This window comes from Molothrus ater, chromosome 4 (assembly GCF_012460135.2).
Source record: "Molothrus ater isolate BHLD 08-10-18 breed brown headed cowbird chromosome 4, BPBGC_Mater_1.1, whole genome shotgun sequence".
NCBI classification, from domain to species: Eukaryota; Metazoa; Chordata; class Aves; order Passeriformes; family Icteridae; genus Molothrus; species Molothrus ater.
Genome location: NC_050481.2, coordinates 30,601,536 through 30,625,656, shown reverse-complemented (window position 1 = coordinate 30,625,656; position 24,121 = coordinate 30,601,536). Strand labels below are relative to the sequence as shown.

The 24,121-nt window shown below is 38.1% G+C and overlaps 1 protein-coding gene across 1 annotated transcript; it reads left to right on the top strand.

The window, feature by feature from the left end:
* Positions 1 to 5,974: 5,974 nt before the first annotated feature.
* On the top strand, positions 5,975 to 23,064 carry MAP9 (microtubule associated protein 9). Its single transcript, XM_036382830.2, has 11 exons — positions 5,975 to 6,073; positions 6,857 to 6,974; positions 8,188 to 8,586; positions 10,198 to 10,388; positions 11,266 to 11,324; positions 11,796 to 11,961; positions 13,078 to 13,167; positions 13,842 to 14,003; positions 14,500 to 14,645; positions 15,377 to 15,509; positions 21,351 to 23,064. The coding sequence occupies exons 1-11, from the start codon at positions 6,038 to 6,040 to the stop codon at positions 21,471 to 21,473; spliced, it is 1,623 nt and encodes a 540-aa protein (XP_036238723.1). The 5' UTR covers positions 5,975 to 6,037; the 3' UTR covers positions 21,474 to 23,064.
* The last annotated feature ends 1,057 nt before the right edge of the window (positions 23,065 to 24,121 follow it).

Below are 24,121 nucleotides of genomic sequence, written 5' to 3'. Positions count from 1 at the left end.
ACCATGTCCAGCCCAGTGCTTTCTGCACTAGGATGATGCCTCTTTCTCTCTGACTCCCTCCTGCACTACACAAGAGTCCCTCTTGCCATTCAGACCCTCTCCCACACTTCACATGTTTCTGGCATGCCCATTAGCTTTTGTTTAGGATTTTCCTCTGACACAACAGGCTGAAGAGCCCTGGCAGAGAGAACCAGTCTTAGGGTAGCTTTGGACAAACCCCTAAACTGGCAACTAATCGATTCGAAAAGAAATAGGAAATGGAAAGAAAGATCACACAAAACCCAGATTTGGGTTGATGACATTTGCTGTTAAACTGGAGCCAAGTCATCTCAGCAGCTGCAAAATTTCAAATCAGTTGCAAGGGCTGTAAACTAAGTCACAAGACGGAAGGAAGGAAACATGGAGAACAAGAAAAGATGAACGGTTCAGCTTCCTTTGCAAATACAGAGTTTGCTTTAATGTTCCAGATTACTAACTTGGATTATTTGTTCCCAAGTGCTGGGATTAATCAACGCTTTCCATTCGCAAGTCTGAATGAAATGTTCTTTCCATAGCCCTTGCAGAGATGACATAAGAGTACACAGAAATATTAATAATGGGAAAGTCAATATAGTCTTTAATCCACAATAAAAATATCCTAATGTATCATGGTCTCCATAGGAACTGCACAAAATCTGGAGTTTGTATTTTGTATTACACAGTTCTCTGTGTAACTGGTGTTACCAGTGTGGAGCTCAATCTGCAGCCCTGGCCCTGAGCAGTGGACATGTTGGATGGCCCAGAAAGGGGGAAAGGGTATGTAAGTGTGCTCCCTTCCCACCACTCTCTTTAAAGGTGCAGCTGAATAAGTGAATCTGAAGCTAAGGAAACCAGGGCTCCAATCTATGAGATAATAGTGACCTACCCATTTATGAGCTAAAGAAAAAATAGAAAATACCCAACTAGATGCTACACTTGTCCATATATTTGTTCAGGTGTGGGTCTGATGTTATAGCTTTTTCTGCTATGTTATCTTAGAATCTTGCCTTGTCTCTAGGGTAAGCTGAAAAGAAAATGCTCTCCAACAGTTCTTTTACTAAAAAAAGAGAACCACAAAGAGCAGCTGTTAGCAAATGCCTAAACCTTTTATCAAGCACTGAAATACCACTGATGTTCTTCAGATTCTTCTGTGTCTTCTGCATCACTGCCTCTAATGGGTACAACTCATCATGTGATGTCTGAGTTTTCTTCACTGGTTAAGAGTATAAGTTAGTGCAAAATAGGCATGATAGAAATCCTCCACAGTTACACCACCATAGAATTTTTTCATGCCTTTGTGTCACTAGCACAGCTTCTGAGTCTTCTCTCTACATATAAAAAATGGGAATAATAATTCTGTCTCAGCAGCCTAGCAGGGAAAGCTGACAACTCCCTTCAAGACTAGGAAGTGCTCAGATGTGGAAAGTGTACTGATAGACAAATCAATACATTCAAAAGATATAAAAAGATAATATCTTGTATGGTCAATTATAAATCTAAAAAGATTAAGTGATACATTCAGTGTGTTTCCAATGGGCCTTTATTTTGCTACACTGGAGTAAAGTAATCATTCATCTTTACTTGCTGAAGCTACTTGCACTGTAAAGCTCTATCTTCATTAGGATAATGGTAGAAAAATCAGACCTGGCAGCGTTATTCTCCTTTAAATCTTCCTGTCATACTGCAACTAGAATAGCACCAAAAATTAAAAGGAGACAAGGGAGGAATATAGATGTAAAGAGCAGAAGAAGCCATTTTTATTGTCAGTGAGAATTAGCTAGCCAATCTTTCTAACCACAAAGCAATTTAACTTGGCCTTTTGCTGCATCCATTTTCTCTGATTAATTTTTATGATGTCAGACTTCTCGTCCCTTGGGGCTGGAAGTTTGCAGGACATTATGCAAGTCTTTAACCCAGGGCCCCGTCTCTGGCTCTCTGGTGATCTTTCAGGTGCCAGAATCTTGGAGTCCTGACACTTCTCAAATGTACAGGTGATAATCTGACAAGCGTGGTTCCTCTCTCTGCGAAATGTGCCATAGCATTAAAGTGAGTTACTGCTCAGCACTTAACAGCTGTTGGCTTCTCCTGACAGCATTAATACAACAGCAGACATAGAGATATTTTGAGAGTGAGAGATGTTTTTAAGCAATTGCAGGTCTGCGAGGATTCTCTCAAAGGTGTTTATTTAACCGGAGCTCACAGCTGCAAGACTTAAAAAGAATGTATCCATATACAAGCAACAGCAGTAGCTTGAGTCATTTGCACACAAAATGACTCCACTTGACGTGAAAAGGTTTGCATTTTCTGACTCCCCTTACAGGAAGTCTAATCTGCTGCCACCAACACAAACAAGCTTTGTCTGTTTGAAAAGTTCATTGCCTTGTTACTATGACCAAGCACAACACTGAGACAGCTGTTTCATTCCTCTGTGTTCCAATGCTTTTCCTTAAAATCACATCAAGTACTATTTACAAAAAAAGACAGCTTAAAAAAATAAAGCTGAAAATAACTTTAAAAAGTCAAGGATACATTTTTTTTTCTTTTGCAATATCTACCTCCATCTGCTACTTCTAAGTCTAATGCTCAGGAATAAATTAACCAGTCCAGAACACATGTATTCATAAACTGCCATGTAAGTGATGTAGTTGTGAAATTATTCATCCTAGTTTATTCTTTTTTTTGCTCCATTTTTACAGTCTGTTCCTTCAATGTTTTCCTATGTTTTTGTATGTATTAATCTTATCCAATTCAACTTTCCTGGCTGAATGCCTGAGAACAATCTACTAAGTCAAGGTTGCATACCTTCTTACACTGACAACATCTTCTCTATCTACTTACAAGTCAGGTCAGGATGTAAAAGTGAGAGGTTGAATTTGATGACAATGGGGATTTCCATCTGATGCTCAAAGTTGATTATACTTCTGGTTTTATTTCAAGACAAGCATAAGAAGAACAGTATATCTTGGCACTACAGGCATAGCCCTGCAAAACATGGCACGTTGTAATAGACTATTTCATATGAACTGGGAGAAAAATGTGAGAATAATAATTATTTGTAATGTTTGTACTTAAGAAGGTCTGTGATGGTGACCCCTAGATAGAAGAGCTCTTTGTTGTTCAGAATTGAAGCTACTTGTCACTCTGCTAAAAACTCCGTGTGCAAGGGCCAAGAGCCAAAAGCTCTTGAAGATGATGTCTGATTCCCACTGATGTCAAGAACAGGAATAGTCCTTTATGAGCCGAGACCCTGGCAACCAACATAAAAATCACTTTCTACAGAAATGTACACCAATACAGAGATTTTGTCATGGCATTACATTTCCTTTCAAGTGTAACTTTTGACTTTGGGAGGGAAAACCTAAGCAAGCAGAACAACATTTCCCTCCAGTAAGGGGTTTTATATATTTTGTCTTGATCTATGTGTCATGTGTTCAGAAGGAAAAACCTGTCTTACAAACTCTAAACATATTGATAAAAGAAACCACTTAAGGAACTTGTTTATATGCATATAAGCTAGCCATCCAAAAATCTCATCATACTTAACTGCTTTCTGAATACAACATCATTCCAGCAGATGGTAATCACACTGCATCGTGATGCTTGTTTTAAAAAGTGCTTTTTTTAAGGCTCTGAGCATGGCAGAGACTCACACACATTTGGTCAGCAGAATAAAATGTTACCTCTACGTTTATTTTAATCCAAATTAATATAATTGCTGGGATCATTTACAGCCTTATTCTCAATGCTTCATGTCTACTCAAGAGAAGAAGTTTTACAGTTTACATATGTGATATATTAGTCAGTTACTAATTAAAAAGTAAATGTTAATGCTCATTTTCATACCATAAAATCTTCTGGTTTTTGTCCTCAATAAACCTCCATGTTTGGGGTTTTGTTTTTTGGTTGGTCAGGGCTTGTGTTTTGTTCGTTTGTGGGTTTTTATTGTTTTTGTTGTTGTGCAGGGTTTTTTTTTAAGTAAGTCTCTTATACCCAGAGCACTAGATTAATATTTAGGCTTAAGGCCCATCCACCTCACTGGGTCTCAATGGGATTTTTGCCTCAGGTAAGACTAGAAGATACAGACCTGATGTTCATGTGTTTTGACAAAAACATCTTCACACATTTTGAGTTCTTCAGTGCTGACAGTATTGATATTTTTTTCCTGCATCCAACCAACTCAGTGCCTTGAATATTTAATAATACAGGTGACACGAGGACTCATTGTCTGACTCATGTAAATAACACAGTAATTTAAACCAAATCTTCCTTCTCTACAGTGTATGCAATGCTAAATGAATATAGTCTTTCTCAAAAAAGACCATAAACATTGCCAGTAATATAAAAGAAACTAGAATAAACTGGACATTTGGAAAAAAAAAAAGATCCAATTGTCCATTTTAGAATATTTTGCTGCCACCTTTTGGAATTCAATAAAATGTGCATCTCAGTGGTTTGTAAGCGGGATAAATAATTTAGCCCTCAACAGCAATCCCATTATTAGAGAAAGAATATATGCATTTCTTCTTCCTTCCTTTTAAAATTTTTAACAAGTATGTTGAGTTTTACCTTTCACCTTCACAGAGAGATGGAATAGCATAGATTCAAATTTAAGGCTTTCGCATGCGAAGAAAATATAGCAAAAAAATGGGTGCATCAAGCATAACTCTCAATAAATGCCATGAGCAGACAGCAGATCAAGCATTATTTGGCCATAAATAAATATAGGCAAACAAAGAAAACAGCTGCTTACAGATGATACCTAAATATAAATTAATCACTGGCAAATAATTGTTAGTTTAAATGCAAGGTTACTTGTTAGAACTCAGGGCCTCTTTCCCCCCAGGTGCATTGTGGCCTTTGCATAACTGCATTGCTTTCAAAATCTAACTCTACATAAATAAACAAGAGGAAAACAAGTCCTAAGGCTCTGGGCTCTGTCCCACATATCCTCTCCCTGTTTCTGTCAGAGAGATTTTCTTCTGCACAACTTACAAAAATGCAATGCATTTTGGGGAACATTAATATAAATAAATATAACACCAGTATAGAGAACATGTCAGAAGTTCTTTGTTATCACTAAGACAACTGGAGCACTAGTCTTATTTTAGAAAGGCAAGATCAGAAGCATTTAAACCGGAGGAATAGAAATGTCTGTGCCTGTAAATGGTCCTGAAGTGGACAGCTTTCCTTTGATGCACGGATTGGGAGCCCCCTGGGATTCGGGTCCTTCATCGTGGCCCACACAGGGGACAGGTGACCTCTAGGACACCAGGTGACCTCTAGGACACCTCTAGGTCCCTGTGCAGGCACGCGTGCTGCTTGGCAAAGTGTCTGGTCACTGGGGGGCTGGTGCTCGCCTGGTGGATCGCACAACCACTCTTTGGGGAAATAAAAATTGGAGTGTTAGGAGGTGTAAGCACCAGGAGATTTACTCTGTGCCACTGTAATTTCTCCATGCCTAAAATCTGATTTAAACTAACACACAGGGGCTATGAGGTCTGTATTCCAGAAAGCACTAAAATGAGTATATTTCATACAGAAAGAGCTCACACCCCAAGTAGGAAGGTTTTGTACAATTACCTGACTGCAAGAGTGGGGCTGACGAACGTGTGTCAGCCCTGGTACGAGTGTCATGGATGTATGGATGCGCTTCTTGTGGGAACGGGGTTATTTGCAGGATAGGGACATCGACAATAAATCCTGCCAAAGCACGGATATCGGTAATGAATCCTGGTAGCGCGGCTGTGGCCCGGCTGAGGAAGTGGCACTGCCGCGACGTGAGGCGATTCCCGACTAATGAAGGCGATCGCCGGCGCGGCCGTTGCCGGGCGACCGAGCGGGAGCGGCCCGGCCCGGCCCGGCCCGCGGCTCTTTCCCGGGGCTTCTTGCTGGGGCTCTTTCCCAGGGCTCCTTCCCGGGGCTCTCCGCCGGGGATTTTTCCCGAGGTTCTTTGCCAGGGCTCTCGGAGGACACGGCGGCGGCCGCGGGCACTGAGAGGCGGCAGAGAAACGCCTCCGCCATGGCGGGGGTAGGCACCGCCGAGTGCGGGCTGCAGGTGAGCGGCGGGGGCCGGGGCAGGGCAGGAGCAGGGGCAGGGGCAAGCCGGCGCTGGGGAACGGGGCCTGCGAGCAGGTTTCTGCCATTGAGAATACGTTAATTCGCTGGTACAGGCAGCACCCGCACAAAAATCCGCGTTGCTTTGGAAATGGAAGCGGGAAGCAGGCTGCCCGCGGTGAGGACACCGGGAGCTGCGGCCCGTGCCTAGGCTGGGAGCAGCCCCGCTGCCCCGTCCCTGACAGCCGCGCTGGAGGAGCAGCCGGAGGTCCGGAATATCGAGATACTGGTGCATTTCTTCATGGGTTTACAATCTGTAATTAAGACCAGTGCCCTTCAGAATCATGTAAATGTATTGTGTCCGTGATGTCCTGCAGCAGCAGAGAGTCCAAAATACGTGGAGTTCTTCCATTGGTTTGGACCTGCCACCTGCTTCAGGCTCCTGTCGTGCGGCACCTGTTCTCATAGACCCTCCTCTTGTGTTCTTCCCGATCAAAACATACAAAAGAGGAGAAGTGTCACATGATGATACATCATAAGTGCCCAAAAATGAAAAAGGGGTTTGCAAGATAGGTTTCTTATGATGAAGAAATATAAATAAATACATGGAGATTCGGGGACTTTTTTTGATTCAGATATGCTAGGGGAATGGAGATAGAATGGATGCACTATGCTTCAGCATAATTGTCAATTAAATATGCTTATCTCAGTTTTGCTTACATATGTGTGGGAGGGGAGAATTAGTGCTGAACTTGAGCAAGTGAATCTCCCTTTTTTGTAAAAGTTATTTGTGAAGCCATTTCAGGATGAGCTACAGGAGGCAATTTCTGATCATGCAACAAGCAAGGAAAAAGATGAATATCCAGACGACTTTGAAAGTGATGAAGATGGCATGTTAAATGGTAAAACAAAATTAAATATTTTTCCTTGTGTTTTTCCTTTCTTAACTCATTACTAGATCCTAGACAATCTTTATGTGTCTATATAATTTAGTGTTCCAAGATTTCATATTTTAACAACTTCTAAAGCACTGTCCTTCTCTGCCAAGTTACCAGCAGAATTCCCAATGAAATCAGCAGATGTGCCAGCCTGTGAGACCACACACAGCCTGTACTGGTCCCTACCATTGTGGTCCCCAGTTGTCCTCCATAGTCATCTTGTTTACTTGACACCTGGATCAGACAGTAGTGCACAGTACTGTAAATAAAAGTGGGCATGGGCAGAGAAAAAGGCAGTGTTTTTTTCTTACTGCTTTCCCAGTCTGGACAATCAGTGAATAAGGGCTGCAGGACAGACTTCCCTGGCAGACTATGTAAACCAGAAATAAGTTTGATCTGTCTGTTTTTCTTGGAGCAGGATGCATTTGATGTTTGCTAATGTTTATGCTTAGTCTAACAAGATTGGCCAAAAGACTCTTCTTCTTGCTGGTATGGCACTAAATGTTAAGGCAAGTAGGAATATTAAATATGATCGTGTATTTTTAAAAGGACTTCCTCTGCAGTCTGTTTTTCATTCTCACCTGAAACATCTTTTAACAGTTTGTGGGATGCTTTGATTTCCCTTTGTGGATAAGAATTAGGAAAAAATCTCTCCAGCAGTAAATGCATTATTCCACTATCATGACATTCTTTTGTCAACTTGTTCAAGCATTCAAGCTCCAAAATTAGGTCAATTAGCAATAACAGGCTAGAAGAAGGTAAATAAGTTTGGTAAACGTGAATCTTGGCATTGTAGAAGATACTTCCTTTTGAGTATCTTCTAGTAGACTTTAAATGTGGCAGAAGTGAAGAGAAGGGAAGGGAGGATGGGTTCCAATAAACATGCCCAGCTTTGTTGTTGAGGACTTGCTTCCACTTTCTCTAGCATCGACACATATTTTTTCAGAAGGACTTTAAATTGCATGGCAGAAAATAATAAATGAGTGAATATTTTTCTTTGGATTGGGTTCATGAAAATAGATGACAGGAAAGGAAGCAGAATAAGTCTGTAGTTCGGTGGCTTTGCAGATATTGGGGAAGAACATGAAAAATAGTGTTAAGTTATAGAAGATACAGGTTCTGTGTTGCATTTTTTTCCACTTGTATCAAAAAGAAGTTGGTAATGTGCTCTTTGCAGATATGGGGGAAGAACGTCCTGAAAGTAATTCAGGTTCTACAAGCACTGAGAGATCTCTTGCTGGGAGTCCTCTCTTGAATGATGATGCTTTACAAAAAGTAGTAGATTTGGAAAATGAAGCTGCTGATGACGTGAATTTATCCTTTCATGAAAAGAAGCTTCAGCAAATAATGGTTTTAGAAGGTGAGCCCATACAGAATGACAGAAAAGATGGCGAAGAAGGATGTTTGGAAGGTCAACATGAGGATAACAACAGAAAAAATAATGAAGAAGTACTGTGTGATAATAGTGAAAGTGATGACTTGCCTATTAACAAACTACATGAAAAAAGAAATCAAGAGGAAAACCAACCAAAAGCAAAGCCTCAGATGGGCAAAAAACAAAATGCTTCAGCATCAGGTGAAAAGAAAATATTTTAATGTTGTTGCTGCTTAGCCATTTTACAGTATTTTAAAGTGTTTTAATTTGGGTTATTTTCTATGTTAACAATCATCTTCTAAAGATACATAAAGTCTGTATGTCAGGGGGTAAACTGAACCAGCGTGGGCCAAAAGCAGGAGGTTGCTGTTTGCCTTTTCCTTTCAGAAGATGAGAAACAGCTGTTTAGGTCCCTTAAGTCCAGCTCTCCATTGGTGCATGTGCATGGAAAGCATGAGGGGGCTACCGAGATGCCCCCTCAGTGTGTGCATGGCACAGAAAGCTGCATTCACATAGTGCCCACTGACACAGTTTGGATGTATAGTCAAACGCATAAACCCCCCCAAACTTGAATCCTTTAGTATAAGAATAGCTAACTCATTTTTAATATGCAATGCAGAATTTGGAATTCTGCTAATCAATCTATATGTGTCAAAAGACTTACTATTTTTTATGGAATTCTTAATATGAGAAGATTTTGTCCTGTTTGATGTTGAGATAAGTTTATGGCTGGTCATTGCCTGTGATGGAAGATTACAACTTTGAAATTAGTAGAGCATGATTTAAAGGTATCAGCTTAATTTTTCCTTTCCACATGATGGCACCAAAGTGCCATCAAAGGCATTTGAATGTGCAGATGCCTCTCCTTCCTGACTGGTGTGCCTGTGTAGTTTTAGACTGGCAGAAAAGAAGTTGAACTACTCCTTTTCTTGATGTGAATTAAAGTAGTGCAGTGACACACTGCAATATTGGTTAAAATTCAGGAAATTCAGAATTCTTGTCACCTTGAACGTACCTTCATCACTGTCAATTTAGGGTAAATTTCTTCCATTATGGGCATTGATGTTCCTTTCTTCAGGTAATTTGGAGTTAATTTGTCATCTAAAAAATCAATTTTTCTAAAGAATTCTGTCGGAAATTTGTAAACTATTTCTAAATTGATTTTACTTGGGCATTTTTTGGTTTCTGTCTGAATTGTTTTACAGATTTAGATCTCTGCATTACTGGAAGTTGAAATCTGATGAAAATGGTTTTTAAGTCTAACTAATAATGTGTTTTGTAAATAACGGCTTCACCATTTAAGCATTTATACAGATTGAGGTGATGTTTTCTTTAAATCCCCACTGTGGAATTTTTCAGTTATTCCTTCATGTGTCCCACACCCCTGAAGAACACTACACAATGAAAGCATGATTTGTTACTCAGAGTGTTAGCTGGCATACTTCATTAGAAGTCTGCTAGATGTCAGAAGAGCTCTTGCTGTGGCTGCATTGACTCTTGCTTTTAGTTTCTGCACTAGAGCCATGTAAGGCAGATGGAAAGTTTTCCCCTTGTCTTGCTCCTACATTCTCTAACATTCAAGCTTCAGTTGCTACTCCAGTCTTACATGAAAATACAAGTGAATACTGCCCTTATTCATATATAGTTTTCAGAAGGAGGCATACAGAAAATACATTATACTATATAAAATTTAGTAACAACTTTCATAGATGGATGGTTTTTCTACAACTACATTTTGTGCAGAAAAAAACAATACTCAAAAACAATGAAGTTCTTTTTAATGTGTCCTCTCAATCTTTTTTCTCCCTTTAGAGAAAGATCAGAAGACTGTCAACACCAGCGACTTGAAACTGGAGGACAATGGTATGAAATCCCCTTCTGTTGACAGTTCAGATGGAATGATGAAAATAACAGAAGAGCAAAAAATAGCTGATGCTATGCAGGAGGTGTCAGTGAATGATCAATCTGAGCATGGGGAGGCAAAAAACAAGAACTCTGTCAAGGTATTGCTCATCCACAGTTTACCATTGTTTGGAACAATGTCCTGGAAGCACAATGGAGTGTTTAGTAATGTTGCTGTTGGTATATTAAGTGTATAAAGCTGACAATTTAGATCTGGTTTCTAGAGACGAGGCTCTTGTAAATTCTGTATAGCTTTATGAAAGATGTAAGGAATACCTTTTCCACAAATTATTCAAGTCAGATAAAGGTATTGAAATGTGTTTTCCAGCCTTAAGAAAGTACCCTTTTCAAAGTGAAAATGTCAGATGTCTGTTGTGAGGATAGCTGAATAGCAGTGAGCAATGTGTGTTGGCAGAGGATGGAATCCATGTGTGACCTGAATAATGGATAGGATGCAGAGGACTCTACTCTTTATCCTTAAAAGAAAATATATAGCTACATGTAATTATTAAAGCTAAGTATTCAAAAGACTTAAAAGAGTGTTTATAGAATAAACCAGCTGTGTTCTTTTTACTTTTTATTATTTCTAAACTATTGACTGTATTTTTACATAATACAAATGAACATTCCTAGCTGCCATTCCAAAGTGATACAGGCATTCTGAATGGTTGGTTGGTTGGTTGGTTGGTTGGTTGGTTGGTTGGTTGGTTGGTTGGTTGGTTTGGGGGCTTTGTTTGTTTTGTTTTTTGGGGTTTTTTCTCTCCTTACTTCCTTTCTCTGTACTATACCCTCTCTTTATTAGGGTGTCTTTCTTGCCTGTTTTTATAACATCATGTGACCATGGAATATCTTGACTTGGAAGAGACTCATAAGGGCTGAGTCCAATTTCAGTGGCCTTGTTATCTTGTAAAAACCTGTTTCATCCTGATCTGTTGCTTAAGAGACTGTATAACTTTACTTTCCCTCTGTGTTTTTTAGAAACTAAGTGAAACAAAGGAGAGAGTTCTAAAAAACCCAAAGGCTTCTTTATCTGACAGGTAAGAGGAGAATGCCAAACGTTGTTCTGAGCCATTTAAGATGCCTGTAAGTGCCCCGACAATGCTGCTCCCCTCTCATTTTCTGTCAGCATTATCTTTGCTGCTGACAACCTCTGACCATCTGTGGAAAACAGTTGAGTGCATGTGGCATGTTGTTTTGACCCTTGCTCAGGTTTATGGCCGATCAGACTCCCAGATCTTTTGCCAGTGTCTGTGATGAGTGTGTCACTGGAGTCTTTACAGGCTCTAAGCTGTTTCTTAGATGAAAGTGTAAGTAATTTGTAAATTCACAAGAAGTAAATTCTTTCTCCTTTTCCTTTCCCCAGTCTCCAGCCAAGTGCATATAAAAGTCACAGTAACTTCTGGTATGCACTGAAATGAGGAACACTACTCATACCCAGCTCGTACTACTGTATGTGCTACAGTAAAAGGAAAGGTCATTAATATGTTTGTGTCCTGGTATTTTCCTAGGTCTACAGCTTCTGTGCATTTAAAGAGAAAGGGGAAAGCTGTTCCATCAACTTCACCTGTTTCATCTCAGTATCTGGGATCATTGAAGATGTTGGAGGATAAATGCATGCAGAAAAAAAGTCCAGAATTCAACAAAGTAGATAATTTAAGGGCAGCTGTTTATCAGGTAGATTTAAAAAATGAACAAACCAAACCAACAAAAAATTGTGCACATAAAGGTCCTGATACAGGGCTCAAGACCTCATTTTTTCTTGAAATCAATAATTTTTACTATTTACTAATTTTTACTATTCCTTTTATTGACTTACAGGTATAGTAATCCTTTTATTCTGTTGCCTATGCCTTTTCCTCATATTATGAACAAAAAGCTCAATGAAAGGGACATAATGTTGTTATGTGGTTTATACTTTATAAACCACATGTTTCAGACTATTTTCAGGCACATATTTTCCATTATTTCTACTTCATCCTTAATTTAAGTAAGTGTCTTCTTACAGTTCTTTGGTTATTTCCCTGATATGTTCTATTCAAATGGCATTCAGGAAAAGTGATAACAAATCTTGTACTCTTTCCAGAAGAATACTATATGTAAATTCCTTGTAGAATTAGAGTTTCACAACAATTATTTTTTGGGTTTAAACAAATTTTTGCTAATCTGTTTGAGAACAACTCTCATTAACAGGCACCATTTATATTGGTATGTGGTTTTAATACTTGTTATGGTCCTAAAACAAATGTTAGACCCTCAAATCCATATTTATATTGTATTCACAGTCTTTGAGAGTAGAATAGTTTTCATTTAGGACACTATTATCTTTGAGCTGCATACCAGATGTACAGTTAATTGTTGAAAATTTAAGCCTGATTCTGCAGATGGCTCATAACCTTTTATGGCTGCCTGAAGTCTCACTTCTCCCTGCAGGATTTTATTCTCTTTTATTGTATGTATTTTCAAGAGAGACAACAAATGTAAATAATATTCCTATATACCAAATAATAAGAACCTTTATTACATTCTTCTATTTAATTTTGATTAGTGCTGACATTTTTGTTGGCATTTCTAGGAAGATGCTTTTTAAAAGATCTTTGAGCTTTTTTAGATTTTGTAGCTGTGATTTTAGAACCTTAAATTTTTTTTGATCACGTTTGACATCTTAGTTTTCCACATGGGATGCATATTTAACTTGGAAAAACTGAGAGTAATTTTGGTGGTCATTATATTGGTGCTGTTCTTTACTTATACCTTAAAAGGACTTTAAAAATATTTTAATGATTCTTACAGAACTGGTTGGAAAGGAAAAAGCTCCTTCTACTGGAATTAAAGAGAAGTGAAAAAGAAAAAGCTGAAATTCTAAGGAACAATACTGAAAAGGTTTGTTTACATTGTTGTTTAAAAAGAGGTTGACAAACTATGACTCTTTCAAGTGTTCTTCCTGCCTGAATGCATCCCTCTGCTGTTGTGAGGTATCTGGTTTTCTCCAAATAGCAGAAGGTGATGTGAAATAATAAATGGCATGTCCTGCTCATTAGGGTTGTGGTAAGCAGTGTCTGTACAATGCTTCCCTACACATTTACATAAGATGTGTTAGAAATGTGCTTCCCAGATTAATTTTTGAGTTAGTTTACAAAGACCTTGGGATGCTTAACTCTTAAGGTGCCAAGTTTTGTTTTGTGCATGAGAACATGCATTCACTCCCTGCCTCAAGAGATGCTTATGTGGAGAGGGCTCTGGCTTGAATAGTATCATGCATGTTTTTTGATTTGGCTTTTAACTATTTAATATGTTTCACTTCTAAGCACTTAGCATGCATTTCATATCCTTCACATATTTTGTGGGAGCAGTAAGTCTCATTCAAGTAAATTAAAAATGGGCATAGAAAATAACCCTATATATGCTTAAAATTTAATTGTAATACTTGCAATGTTGTCAGCAAATCAATGTCTGTTTCTTTATTGCTCTATTTAGCAATAAGTTTACAGCTTACTATTTCACTTAAAATTTCATACTGAAATTGATTTAAATGTAGACTTTTATTTCCAATCTAGAAAGAAGCACTTAAAAGAGAAGAAGCAATTGCCTGTTATGAAGCCTGGAAAAAAAAGAAAGAGAAAGAAGCAAGAAAGTTGAGTGAAAGAAAAAAGCATGAGGAACTTGAGGAAAAGAAACCAGCAGAACAGAATAAGGAAAAAACAGAAGCAGCACAAGCGGTGATGTGGAATATGTACCTAAGTGTATATTTGAATGTGGTTCAGGAGCTGGTAAAAATAATTTGGATTAATCCAGAATGAGATGAAAATGAACTAGAATCTCAAAATCTAGACATTTCCATCTAGAATGAGATGGAATGAACTAGAATCTAAAGACCTAGACATGCTTAGTTTTTGAAAGAAGCTGTATTAGGTTTTGTTATGTAAGAAATGTGTAATGTTTACACTTGCAGACAAACAGGTTTCTATATTTGGAGTCTATTAACTGAGCATAAAATAAACCTCATACAAATACATTAGCAATTAACTATTACCTACTGGAAAAATAAGATTCTTTTTAGATACAGTGATACCCACTTCTGAGCAATTCTGCAAGCAAATATTCTAAAATTAGAATGTGTAGAAATTACAAAAAATAATAATGCAGATTAGACTAGTGGAGTATTGACAGAAAGATGAGAGGTAAGATTTTTTATGGATCTATGGTTGTCTTTAGGCATTCAAAAAATGGAAAGAAAGAAAAGTGGAATATTTAAGAGAGCAAAACAGGAAGGAAAAACAGTCTGAAAGAATGAGGAAGAAGATAGAAGAGGACCTAGTTGCAGAGAAGAGGAGAGTCAGTGTATCAGCAGTTGAAAAATGGTACTTCTCCACTGTGTTTGCTATATCATAGCTTCCAAAATCCTTGCTTATAAATGTAATAGGTCTTCTGTGAATGCTTGATGTGCTTGTAATTGGAAGACAATGTATTGCTTGGGATCAGAGTCTTCATTCCCACTGGAGACAAAGTCTAACAGTGCAAACCAGCTGTGCAGCTCCCTTCGGTTTATTAATTTAGTTACTTTCCTCCCCAAGAGGATATGAACTAAGCCCAGGCAGAGATACTGCAAATGATAAAATTCACTGTGTAGTAGGATTGTGTCTTACATGGTTATTTTCATGCTTCATTACTAAGCCATAGGAAGGAAGGTAAATCTTCAAAGTTTCATGGACTACAGTATGGGAATGCAGATGTAGGAAGAAGGAAATGAGATGTATCTGCTGGAGATATTCTTTATTACTTTTATAAGCCAAGAATTTTCACAAAAAATGCACAACTTACTTTTATGTACAGAAGTTCAGAGTGGTTTTTTTTATTATTCTAAAAAAGGGAGAACAAAGTACAGAAAAGGTGATGCCATAATAGGTAGAGTAGTAGATTCATTTATACCTTGGTGATGTATAAAAATGGACGTGGAAGATTTTAAATACATATTCTCAATCTTTTATTTAAAGTGTATAATACATATTTTGGCTCAATTTATTTAATTGGTCACAGATGCAGCTTTTGGTCTGTACATTATGATCTCTTGCTCTTCCCTCTCACTACACAGGAATGAAAAGAAGAAAGAATATATCAAAAAGAAAAAAGTAGAAAAGTTCCTGGAGAAAAAAAAGCAAGAAATGCAACAGGCAAAGAAGGAAGAAAAAAGTGAAAAGGCTATGGAGGAATATGAAAGATGGCTGGTATGTTTGGTTGGGTTTGGGGTTTTTTTTTGCCTCTTGTCAAAGCCAAAACATTTGGTGTAGTGTGAGCACTTGAGTATTGTAATACTCGTGGGGTGTTGTGCTGTTACGAGAGAGGCCAGACGATGGCAACATTACGTTGCTTGTCCCCCTTGAATGTGTGAGCAAAATGTTGCTAAAGTACAGTGCACTTGATAGCTGGCATACATGGAAAATACATTCTCCCTACCTACACAGAGTTTTCAGTTTCCATAAGGCTTCATTTTTTGCCATTTCATGTCAGGAGCAACCGTCTCTGAAGGGCCAGTTAGCCAGAGAATAAAACCTGCAAAGCCAAAAAACATTGCCAGCTGCAACAGTCAGTGCATGTACATTCAAGGAAGCATTGAAAATGGAGACTTGGGGACCTCACAATTGATAAAAGGACTTTTAATGGAGTTCATGATGATTTCCACTTATGAGAAAGGGTGGAACTCTGATGCTAGCAATTATATTTTTCTCACAGCAGTGTCCCTGTTTTAAAGCAGTAAATTAATCCAGTGCTCTAGTACCAACAATAAGGCAGGTTACTTTTCCTTGCTGCAGAAGGACAAACTCGAAGAGAGATCACTAATATTCTTAGCATGTTGTTTTCTTAAAGATGTGTGACTTGTCAGTTAAAGAAGAACCTGTTTTAATTCCCCACCCTGTGACAGTCTTCCTTCATACTGACTGTCGAGTTTTTTTTAGTAAGAAAGTGTTTATTCTGTTCTTACATGTGATTTCTGGCATGCCTTGTACATATGGTCTCTGTTGCCGTTTTTAAGAATAAGATCTTGCAACCAAGCTGGATTATGGTCCTTACAAGAATTCTTCTTTAGTGTCATTAGCTTAATGTTTTTTTCTTTTTTTTTTTTTTTTTTAGGAGGGAGAGGCAGTTAGATGAAAACTGAGTCAGGCAGCTGTACAGGTGTGGGACAGGTTTAGAGAGGACAATTTACTTAATTGGTCACAGATGCAGATTCTTTACTTGGCTAACTCAGAAATACACAGTTGCACAAAACAGCAAAAGCCTGCACATTTTTCCCTTCTCTCTGTTTCCAAACTTTTTTAATCTTAGGTTTATATCTTTTAAGATGTTTGACCTGGTGCCCTGTTGAAATACCTCTCATTTCTGTAATCACTGATAAGGTTTTTTTCTGGTCCCCATTGTCAGGAGATTTTCAGCTCAGTTTAGCAAATGATTAATGTCTGATCTTAGTTGATTTCTTGCTTGAACAATACTCCTGATTGCCAAGGTAGGGAGTACTATGCTTTGAGCAGTAGCTAATCCACTGGCCTGCTATGATCTGCTCACTGAGACTATCCTAATCAACTTAGTTGTACCAAAGCAAGAATATTACTTCTCATTGTACATTTGACTTCCTTCCTGCCCTGGATTCTGTATGAAGGTAAAAAAAAAAATCCCTTTTTTTTAGGAGTGAAGGTTGCTGCCTAGCACAGGCTCTCCCATTCAAATTGTGTGTGAATTCCTGAGGCGATCACTTCAATGGGATTATTAATGAAAATTTTAGTAGTTGGAGGAATGACCAGATCTAACTAGATATACATGTGAAATAAGCAAGCATAGGATGGGATAAGTACTGAACTGGTTGGCAGAGGTGCCTCTAAAATGATCCCATTTTCAGTGTCAGTGTGCAAGTGTTGACTGATGTGTCTCGTGCACAGTCTTCATATTTTTTACTTTCAGAATTTGTGCTGTCTTTTTGCAACTTACACATCTTTATTTGAGAAAGCACATTGGAAAATGGCTCTGTCATAATTTTAGGCCAGAATATTGCCTCACTTTGTACACTTGCAGAAAAAATACAGACCAATAGTGAACTGCCCAAGAGAAACACTGTAAAGTTGTCATTGCATTACCAAGGGAACTCAGGTGACATCTGCCTGCAGGTGGATATGCATCAGATCTGAGGGCAGAATTTGGAAGCCTTTAAAAAAGTATTCTTTCAACTAAAATTATTTTTAAATGGCAATAAAAATAGTAGTGATATAGTGGGAAGTATTTGAATATGTTTTCATTAACATTCAGCAGAAAGAAATGTGTACATTCATCCTCAGCTTTCCTGAAGCAGGTGTTGACCATAATGCGTGGATAAAACAGACATAGAAATCTCATTGTAGTTCTGCTAAAATAGGAGAAACATTCTGCTTTTATGTTAATGGCAATTCTGTTACTTCTGCTTTTAGAGGTCATTGTGTGAATGTTTGATAGCATAAGAGCATAGAGAAGATTACTTTTTAAGCCTGGAAATAAATGCCCTGGAAAAGGGTATTAACACTTGTGAAATACTGGCATAAATAGGATAATCTTGAGATGAGATGCTTTAGAAGCTGGAAATTCAAGCTTCTGATTATTTTGTTTCTTCCTATCATTTGCTTCTTGCTACTCACCAAGAGCTCTTCAAGCCAATCTATCTTGATAAATGATCATTTTTTACTTACTGCATAATGCCAGTGTCTGACACTTGTCATTGACATGCACCTGTTCTGAGGAGTGGAATGTGGACAAGAATCACGTAGAAAGTTGATAATGACCCATCACTTTAGTTTCCATTATTTCTGAAATACTAATCTTGATACTTGTTTACTGTGGATAGAAGTGAGTATCATCTCTAGATAAGTTAATGTTGTCCATTTTCTGTAAAAACATCAAACTACCATGAGCTTCTGAGAAGTAAGTCTGCTCTCAAATAGTTATCAAAGACCAGCACAGTAATGTTGAAAGTCTTAGAAGAAGTTTGACATTTTACCTTGAATTCGAGCATTTGCAATATCTATTTTTGGCATTCTAAAGCTGTTTAAAAACATCAAGAAAGGATATACTGGCTAAGTCCCATGGATTTCTTGCTTTTCAGGGTTAGAAATAGCTGAAGTGGGTTGTTAATTTCACGTATTCATTAATTTCATATGATCTCTGAAAATTCTTTCTAATTTGCAATTTTCATGGCCTGTCATTGCAATAGGTTAGAAATAAGACTGCTATTGTTACTCCTCTCAAATGTTGTCAGTCTTCTGTAATGTCTAAAATTCAATTTCTATGTGGCAGTCATACTGCTAAAGAATGTGCTCTTCCCAGAATTTTATAAGTGAAAAATATATTCATCTTACTAGGCTATTGAGTAGGAAACTTCCACAGAAATCAAGCCATACAGTTGACTTGATCTAGTGCAAGACAAGCTACAGTTCTGATTTAACCTTTCATTGTTTCTGTTACTCTACTTCAAATAGTGCAAATAACATCTTGTTTATTATTCTATATTTATATCAGTTATGTCTTGTGAGAATTTGCACTGTAGTTACAAGAACATAAAAACTTTGTGTGTGTTGAAAACAGAGAGAGGAGGCCAGTAGATCTTCACTTTGAATTTAATCTTTTAAAAACACTTAGATTAACTTAAGACTCTTTCCTTGCCACTTGGATTCATTAATGAAAACTGGATCTCAAATCCGAACATTCAAAACTGAAGCACAGTTAAAAAAACCAAAGCAACTTTTGTACCTTTCCTGGGTGGGTTTATGCTTTATTTTTGGTTGTGGTTTTTCATACATGAGTCTGTTGTGTAACATCTATTCAGTAGAGCGTGCTCAGTAAACATAAAATATGCACATTTCTTTGTAGCACGCAGTTTCTCTAATGCTTGCAATACTGCTGCAATAAGTGTTACTTTTAATGAGTTTTCACTTACCTGTCCTGATGGTATACATATCTTTGTACAGTATAATTCTGTGATTAGAGATACATGAGCATCTATTATATATGTATTCCTTTAGAGCATGTTCTTCCCAAGCTCATCTGTACTGCTTCCCATATCTTTTTTTTGAAAAATATCACTTATAATGAAGACTAATTTTCTCTTAGGGTACTAAACAGTTCCCTTGAACAATTTTAGAATATCTTGAATTTGTTCTAAAGACCCAAAGCCACTAGTTGTGTTCATCTGATGAAATCTCTGTAGAGGGAGAAAGAAGGCAAAAATGAGGGATGAGAAGAGTCAGAATGTCACAATGCTGCAAGCCTAGTTTGTCTCAATTGCTCCATGTGATCAGAAAAATATAGTTTTTACAGAGAAAGAGTATTTTTTATTAGACTGTGATGAACTTTTGTATTGCCTATTTTAGCAAAGGGCATTCCTTTTCCATGCAAACCTTGCCTTGCTTTTAATCAGCCTTACTAGTAACGACATGAAATTATTGTGTGTTTGTTTAGCCAGACCAGATGTTCCTAACTGAATTGGATCTTCAGGTTTATGTTGACAAAGAGCTGAAGGGCACAGATTAAAATCATATTGATAGGGCTGATATTTCAGTGTGTTGCTTTGCATTCTACAATTTTTGGACACATATATGTGTAAAACAGGAGAAAACTTTACTCAAGCTCACTTTCTTACAGTAATGCTTCCACACCCCTTTTTCAGTCTACTCCCTCAGCCACAGTTACCTCACTGTTGCCCTGCTCACATAGGAGTAACAGACAAACACTGCCAGCATTTTGGGAGTTTGTGGATATATGGCATCCATCAGAGGAAGAGGGTCATGGGTTATATGAGAGTACCAGTTATCTTATAGCTGTCCTCAAGAAGCAGTACTTCCACTGCAGTGCAGTTCATACATGTGAAAAACCACAAAACTATGGATGCTTAAAAATGCTGGCTGATGGGCTGCCAACAATGAAAGAACCAGGGTTGGATGTGGCACAGCTGATGATGGTTTTAAGTGGGCATATCCACATCGCGTCTTTACTACCAGGGATGTGTTTGCCAGGTTTTGGTCTTGGGAATGAATGTACTGTTCATGTGTAAGAAGGCAGTTGCTCAAGGACCTCTTATCCACCCATCACAGGGGCACTGTAAATTGTGCTGTGGTCTATATGGCCAACCTTGGTTCCACCAAGAAAGAAACTACTTTTAAGTCAGTAAGAAGTCTGCACTCATATGCACCAAAAACCTGCAAGGAAAACTTGCACCCATAGAAAGCTTGCCAGTGTACTAAACTGCTAATGCAGATGCACCTTTAGATGCTGGTTCTCTTGAGGGTGAAATGGCAGTCATCTTTGCAAAGAGGAATGCTTATGTAGAATAGAACTGATTAGAAATTCAAAAATGATTATAAATAATTGCAACTTAATTTTTGAATGACAGGTCTCTTGAAAATCATTAGTTAATGAGACACTAAAAGAGTGTAGCAAGTATCTTGCAATCCTCATCATCCTAATTGCCCCATTGCTGTTTGAAACAACAGAAAATAGAATTGGAACCTTGCAGTGCTTATAACATGAATTAGATAGATCTTTGTTTAAAATTAAATTGTTTAATTACCAGTTTGTTCTAATACATGGCAAGTGTGATTTAATAAGTACAGAAAGTTACAATGATGCATCAGTGTTCTCATTATATGAGAACCACATATTTTGCGTTGTGATTTAGGTATCCTCCTAAAGACAAGAAGTAATTAATATGAGACTAATTACATACAAGACCAATACCTAGTCTAGTAGGCTTTCTGTTGGGCTTTTTGTTTAGACAGTGCACAAACCCAGCCCATCCTTGAGACAGACACCCTAATTGTAAGTGACACCCAATGTGCAGCCTCTTTCATTGGTTGCATTGTGCAAAGTCCGTGACTGAGCCTGCAAAAGGGATGTGCTGAGCTCCAAAAGGCAAATCTACAATGCATGTTTTCTTTTCATTTTACACAAGAAAGGCTTAACAATAATGTAACTTTTCTGTTAGTATAATTGTTGTTGAGAGGCAGTGGGTTGGTTTTGGTTTGGGCTTTTTTTCACACATCTTTTTATTTCAGGAAAACAAAATGAGGAGAGAACAGCTTGAGAAGAACCAAAAGAAGTTGCAGGCTGTCCATGGGAATGAAATGAGTCCTCCCTGGAGACCACCCGGCAAAGTCACATATTCTAGTAATTACTAAGCAGTTTATTGCCTTCCCAAAGAACAGATAGCTTACAAAGTTCTGTCAATAGCCAGTAGCTCTTTTGTTATCAGCTGATTTTCACTGAATCTATTATAGGTGTTAAATTATTTCTTTCTAGTTTAATTGATATCTGCAGTTTAAATAAACCTGTTACTCATTTGCATTGCTTTAGAAAATGTAATAATTTTTCTAATTCCTCATTTAAATTACTTTTGCTAAATGCCATGGTATGTCATTTATATCCAGGATTTATATCCAGGATATTTATATATTTATCCAGGAAAATTTATATCCAGGATACATAAAGCTAGACTCAGGCATGTTTTTTTTTTTCTCCCAATAAGTAGCAGAATGGTTATTTTTAAGTTACTAGACCACACTCTTAAGGAGTTAATTCTTGAAGAAATGATACGAGGAGGCTGGGGGGTAAGGATGATGGTAAGGAGATATTGGCTCTCTTGTGGTGGTAGATAACAAAACTCTAGGAGTATGGAAGCAGAATGTCATTTTCATACAGTAGTATATAAGATACGGAGAAAATATATATTGCAGATAGGTGAATACAGGGCTTTCATAAGCTCCAGGTCTGGCTCTGGCTGTTACCTCATGGCAGGCCAGGCATTATTTCCAGCAGTAGTGGAGAAAAGAGAAAGAATCTGCTGCCAGCACAAACTTTCAAGTAGCTGAGAAGATGCCCAGCTAGAGCAGCTTCAGTGGCCCATGTAAGAGACAGAGTAAACTTACAGACTGCAGCAGGAGAGATGAGGAATTGCAGCCCTGGCAGAATGCAAAAGAATTCCAATTCAAAACTGGCACACCTGGATTTTTTGAGAAAATACTAAATTACTTCAGGCCTTCAGAGTGGGGTGATGATGTCCATCATTGATGCTCTGGGCTTTTAGCACTTGGAGCCTTGAATTTAGTCTGTTAAGAAACTCCAACTATAGTATCATGGGAGGATGAAATTTGTAGCAGGCACCAGAGTTTATTGTACAAACCTGAAGAGTCTGAGACAAGGCAGCCTGTGTGAAAGGGATCATCTGGATCTTTATTTTTGCAGTGTCCACCTAGAGGAAGCAAGGAAGGTCCCTATGCTGACTTGAGGGATGGAAATAATAAGTGTAGTAGGATTAGTGGCAGAGATAAAGAGAGTTTGTCAGGTGCCTGTTCCTGAGCTGAATGCTGCATCCTCACTGACTTTAAGCCTTTCTATAACTGGGTAGAAGGTTTTGACAGAAGACAGAAGTGAGAAGATGTGGCTGACATCTTTCAGAGGAATGAGGAGAAGCTCACAAATTGACAACTTCTCAATTAGGAAAAGATGCTGAAGTCTGTAGACAAGGGAAAACAACTAGTTGATATGTTTAACTATTATAATAAAATTTGGGGAGCTTCATTTAATGTTATATTGTAAAAATTTGTACATGTTACAGCATAACACAAATGTCATAGGAGAATTAGAGCTGAGAAATATATAAATATGTACATTAATGTAAAAGAATATACATATATCTGTATAGATCCTACCTATATGTTTATTGATGACAGAAGATATTTTGTATTAATAAAGTATATTTTAGTACAATGAGCCTCAATGTTTTCATTGGATTTTAGAATACAAATCTTTATTTAAAGCTTTAATATATAGAAATTAACTAGGCAGTGTCTCCAAGCACAAGGTATCATTGTTAACATGACAAGTAGATAGGAAACTGTATCCCACTGAAGGCAAGCTTCTACAGCATTCCAGCTGTCTCCTCCAGCTCCCTGACACTTGCTGACACACCAATGCAAACATTCATTTAAGTTACTGTTCTAAACAGTAACTTAGAAGATGGTTAGTATCTCTAATTTTTTCCAAGTATTTAATTTAGGCATTAAATTGCTCCATTGGTGCTAAAGGCACAGGCTGATGATAAATGATTTTCTGTTTCAAGTCTCATTCTGGGTAAGAAAGATTGTATGCTGTTTTCCATTGTATCTTTTTTTCTTTAATATTCACAAAATAGGACATCATCTTACATGGTCTGTGTATCATGGACTGCTGTGTTTCACTTCATTAATTATGTGTTTAACTGAGTTACTTGACTCAGAGTAACAGGGATAAACTTTTCTGGGCTGTGAACACCGATGGCAGCCTTGGCTGCACATCAAAACCTGGATTTGCTCCAGTTTGTCTGTATCTTTCTTGCACTGGGGAGCCCAAAACTGAACATGATGCTCCCGATGCTGTCTTGCTCCCAGCTGCAGTGTCACACATGCCAAACAGAGGGGAACAATCCCTTCCATCAACCTGCTGAACACACTCATATTAATACAGCCCACAGTGTCATTGGCATTCCCTGCTATGAGAGCCCATGGCTGGCTTATGCTCTGCTGCTTTTCCTCTGGCAACCCTGGGTATTTTCCTGCAAAGCTGCTTTTTGACTACTGGAACTCAGGCTGTGCTATTGAAATGAGGTAGCTTCACCCCAGATGCAGGACTTAGTTTGTCTTTGTTGACCTTAAAGGTTCCCACCACCCCCTTCTCCCACTTCCTGGGAAACACCCTGCTTGGCTCCGTGGATTTAGCTGTGTCCAAGCAACTGAAGTGCTCCCTGTTCTGTCTCTTTCTTCAGTGCTTCAGTGTCTGAGGCTAGACGTCA

Excerpts from the sequence above, each read along its gene's own strand:
- MAP9 (XM_036382830.2), top strand. The coding sequence starts at position 6,038 with ATGGCGGGGGTAGGCACCGCCGAGTGCGGGCTGCAG. Across the intron at positions 8,587-10,197 it reads ACAAAATGCTTCAGCATCAG|AGAAAGATCAGAAGACTGTC; the intron begins GTGAAAAGAAAA and ends TTCTCCCTTTAG. Across the intron at positions 10,389-11,265 it reads AAAACAAGAACTCTGTCAAG|AAACTAAGTGAAACAAAGGA; the intron begins GTATTGCTCATC and ends TGTGTTTTTTAG.